This window comes from Panicum virgatum, chromosome 8N (genome assembly GCF_016808335.1).
Source record: "Panicum virgatum strain AP13 chromosome 8N, P.virgatum_v5, whole genome shotgun sequence".
In the NCBI taxonomy this organism is placed as follows: Eukaryota; Viridiplantae; Streptophyta; class Magnoliopsida; order Poales; family Poaceae; genus Panicum; species Panicum virgatum.
The window spans coordinates 18,714,358-18,718,030 of NC_053152.1; the positions used below are offsets into that span (position 1 = coordinate 18,714,358).

The window sequence follows — 3,673 nt, forward strand, 5'->3', positions numbered from 1 at the left end:
ATATAAAACAGAATCTATTATACACATAAGTTACTACACATATAAGATATTAGTTACTACAATAAAATCTATCATACACTCATAAACATAAGTTGACACAAAGCAAAAATTTCTATGCGCATAAGTTGTCACCATAGGAAAACAATATACACAAAAGTTGCTACGAGAAAGAGAGGATGTAATCACATAAGTTGCTATTAATGCAAAATATCGTCAAAATATATGCAAGTGGGGGTCTAGTTTTGTTCATCTCGTCATGTAGAACACAATAGTGCAATCAATTATCAAAATAGATATAATATGAAGGAGATAGAACATTTATTGGACAAGTAATATTAAAAAAAAGAAGCATGCAAGGGGAGAGAGGAAGGCATGCCAGAGGAGGTGGGAGGCATGGGACGCGTGGGCTGCATGCACATCAGTCCGTAGCCAATTAATTTGCTGGGCCAGCCCGACATCGCGCGGGTCGCGCAATAAGTAGCCAGCGCGACTGATCGTTTGTTAGATTTTTCCAAGAGAGAAACCTAGAGTTTAGATGCGGATCCAACCAATATGATTATTTTCACGAATTTCAAATACTGAAAGGTGGGGAAATTTTTTTCGGAAGATGTATAGAATTCGCGAGATAAATACGTCTCCTCTACAGCTAGATGCGATTAACCCACATGGGCCCCTGATACTTTTGGTTGGGCTTGGCGGTTCTCTTGGGCCGACCCTGCTGTTAGGCCGCCTTGATCTCTTCTTCGTTAGCTTCCCTTGATGATGCAGCCTTCTTGAGAATGGTGACAGGTGGCACGGAAGGATTTCATTCTGTTAATTTCGAGGAGCACTGACGTTTGATTATTACTCTATTTTTAAATATATATATGGCGTTTAGGAGAAGCTAATTACAATAATGTGCAACAATCAGCAGGAAACTTTACAGCCATTGCGTGCCGCATGCGGCCATGCGTAACACAACACCAAGTAGTAACAATGATATTTTCAAAATCGAGCAGGAAGTTAAAATTCTATAACGAAACAATGAAAATACTCCGATGTGACGCTACGGCATCTGATTCTACTGGTAAATATCACCACCGGGATAGCTTTTTCTTGGGCCTCAGCTGAACGGAATCCAAGAAAAGCATAATCAATTCAACAATTAACAAAAATTCAGCATGAAAATTCTTATCAAATCCCATAGAAAAAAAAAGTTTATCGCAGGGTATATGAACCGGTGATTTCTCAACTCCCCGCCGGATTCGCTGCTTCCGGCGGGTGGTGTACATATCCTCTAATAGAGTAGTTTTACCTAGAATAAGGTTGGATTTCTTACCGGTGAAGATCTCGTCGGTAAGCTTTTGTCCCTTTCAGATTTTCTCTAGTATTGCCTGTGGTCTGCGGAGCTAGTCCTAGTGCTGTCTGAGGTGCTTGTGGTGCTTGATGGTCATATCTTTTGTGTGGTTTTCAACATCGACGAGTATGTTATTGTTTCTATCTTCTGCGCGGTGTTGAATTTCCTCGTGTTTTTCTTGGTGCTGTTGGTGCCTATGGTGCCAGCGACAGTGTTGGATCTGTAATCCAGAACACAGCGATACATATGTGGAGAAATTTTCAAAGGTTTAATTACCAACTCGTAGAGAAACCGGGTTGGGTTTGGTTCCCACCTTTAGTGGTGGTTTTGCTTCCCTTCGGGTTGTATCTTTCTCCAGTGAGTCAGAGCTGCCGGTGGCCTTTGAGGCGCCAGATTCCTTGCTTTACCGGCGATGTGATGGTCAGTGGCCATCTTCTTCAGCCAGGGCGTTCATCGATCTTATAGCATGTTGATGCTCTTGATATGCGACTCATGGTGGCATCGAAAAATTGTGAAGAGTTATCGTCCGGAAGGGGATCGGCTTCATGCTGCATGTTGCTCTGATCGCCGGCGACGAGTTCAACCGGGAGGACCTTGATCTTGCAAAGCCTGGGTTGTAGTTTCATTTTCCTTAAGAGGGTCTTTGTAAGATTTAATGTAAACATTAAGAAGTTTATGTAATATATATTCCCGGTTTCTCAAAAAAAAATGCAGCCTTCTTGAGGATGGTGACAGGTGGCACGGGAGGATTTCATTCTATTAATTTCGAGGAGCACTGGCATTTGATTATTACTGTATTTTTAAATATATATATGGCATTTATAGAAGAAGCTAATTACAATAATGTGCAACAATCAGCAGGAAACTTTACAGCCATTTATCTTGCGTGCCACATGCTGTCATGCGTAACACAACACCAAGTAGTATGAATGATATTTCAAAATCGAGCAGGAAGTTAAAATTCTATAATGAAACAGTCAAATACTCTGATGTGACGCTGCGGCATCTGATTCTACTGGTAAATATCGCCACCGGGATAGCTTTTTCTTGGGCCTCAGCTGAACGGAATCCAAGAAAAGCATAATCAATTCAACAATTAACAAAAATTCAGCATGAAAATTTCTTATCAAATCCCATATAAAAAAAAGTTCATCGCAGAGTATATGAATAGGACCGAAACAAAGATGGTCTGTGACAACAGGTACAAGATTTGGCATTGTCAAATTTATATAAAAATTTTAAAGTTAACGCCAATCTTAATAAGACTGCAGGCATGTATAGAAAAAGTTGGATGGCCGTTGCTCTGGTATCTAAAGCCAATGCATCAACATTTATATCTCAATATTATCACATATATGAAAACAACGAACTCTGACGAGGTAAACACGGCTCACCTGATTGCTGTGGCCACACTTCTTCTTCCGGCAGTTTGTAGCCCTCGTCGGAAGCCTTGCGTAGCACCTACAAGGAGAAAAGGCGCCACATAAAACACTAAAAACAGGGGGCACGAATTGTTACCAAAATACGCTGCGCAACCTGCTTCATCATGCTTACTTGCGGCAGATCATCTTCTTCTCGTTGTGCTGCAGCGCCAGGTTCCGAAGATTGAGATCAACGCTACGGGGGTAGCAGCCGTTCCCACCGCGGCCGCCACGCAGGAGCAGAACCAGGTGGAGCGTGGACTCCTTCTGGATGTTGTAGTCGGCCAGGGTGCGGCCGTCCTCCAGCTGCTTCCCGGCAAAGATGAGGCGCTGCTGCTCCGGCGAGATACCTGCAAGGTTGCAGTCCAAGAAAATTAAAGCAACATCAGTAGGGAGCTACTAAAACAAGTACAGGATAGTTTTCCAACTCGAAGCCTACCTTGACACTTAGTCTAGGGCTCTAGGCTGGGCGTGAATACCTTCTTTGTCCTGGATCTTACTCTTGACGTTGTCCAACGTGTCCCTGCTCTCGACCTCCAGTGTGATCGTCTTCCCTGTCAGCGTCTTCACGAAGATCTGCATCTCGCCGGCTGTTGCTTCAGAGCCGGGGGCCGGGGTTTTGGATATGGATGCTTGAGGCCACCGTCGTGGTCCTTCGGTATACGGTGGCTAGCGCCAAACACGAACAGCCTACGGGTATGATACGGCCTCGGCTATCATCTTTTTTTTTTCTGAAAAGATCCTTGGCAATCATCTGAATTGCCTCCTATTGAGTCTTTGCTTTCCTTTTTTTTTTAGGAAACTTTCCTTCCCTCTTTTTAGTGATGGCCGTGTAGGCTTGGGATTTCTGCTACGCGGCCCATATTGGCAGCCCAAGAGACGTGTGGGCTGCAATCCATCGTTTCAGAGTTTTGTT

General features: G+C 43.5%; 1 protein-coding gene across 1 annotated transcript; it reads right to left on the reverse strand.

Annotated features, from left to right (window-relative positions):
- Window positions 1-2,313: 2,313 nt before the first annotated feature.
- LOC120684860 (ubiquitin-60S ribosomal protein L40-like) lies at window positions 2,314-3,395 on the reverse strand. Its single transcript, XM_039966724.1, has 4 exons — window positions 3,237-3,395; window positions 2,891-3,107; window positions 2,731-2,797; window positions 2,314-2,394 (listed from the first exon to the last, which is right to left on the reverse strand). Exons 1-4 carry the CDS (start codon window positions 3,337-3,339, stop codon window positions 2,314-2,316), a joined length of 468 nt encoding a protein of 155 aa, XP_039822658.1. The 5' UTR covers window positions 3,340-3,395.
- Window positions 3,396-3,673: the final 278 nt, after the last annotated feature.

Coding starts and splice junctions, on each gene's coding strand:
- LOC120684860 (XM_039966724.1), bottom strand. CDS start 3,339: ATGCAGATCTTCGTGAAGACGCTGACAGGGAAGACGATCACACTGGAG. Junction 3,108..3,236: donor TAAGATCCAGGACAAAGAAG/GTATTCACGCCC, acceptor GCAACCTTGCAG/GTATCTCGCCGGAGCAGCAG. Junction 2,395..2,730: donor AGTGTGGCCACAGCAATCAG/GTGAGCCGTGTT, acceptor GATTCCGTTCAG/CTGAGGCCCAAGAAAAAGCT.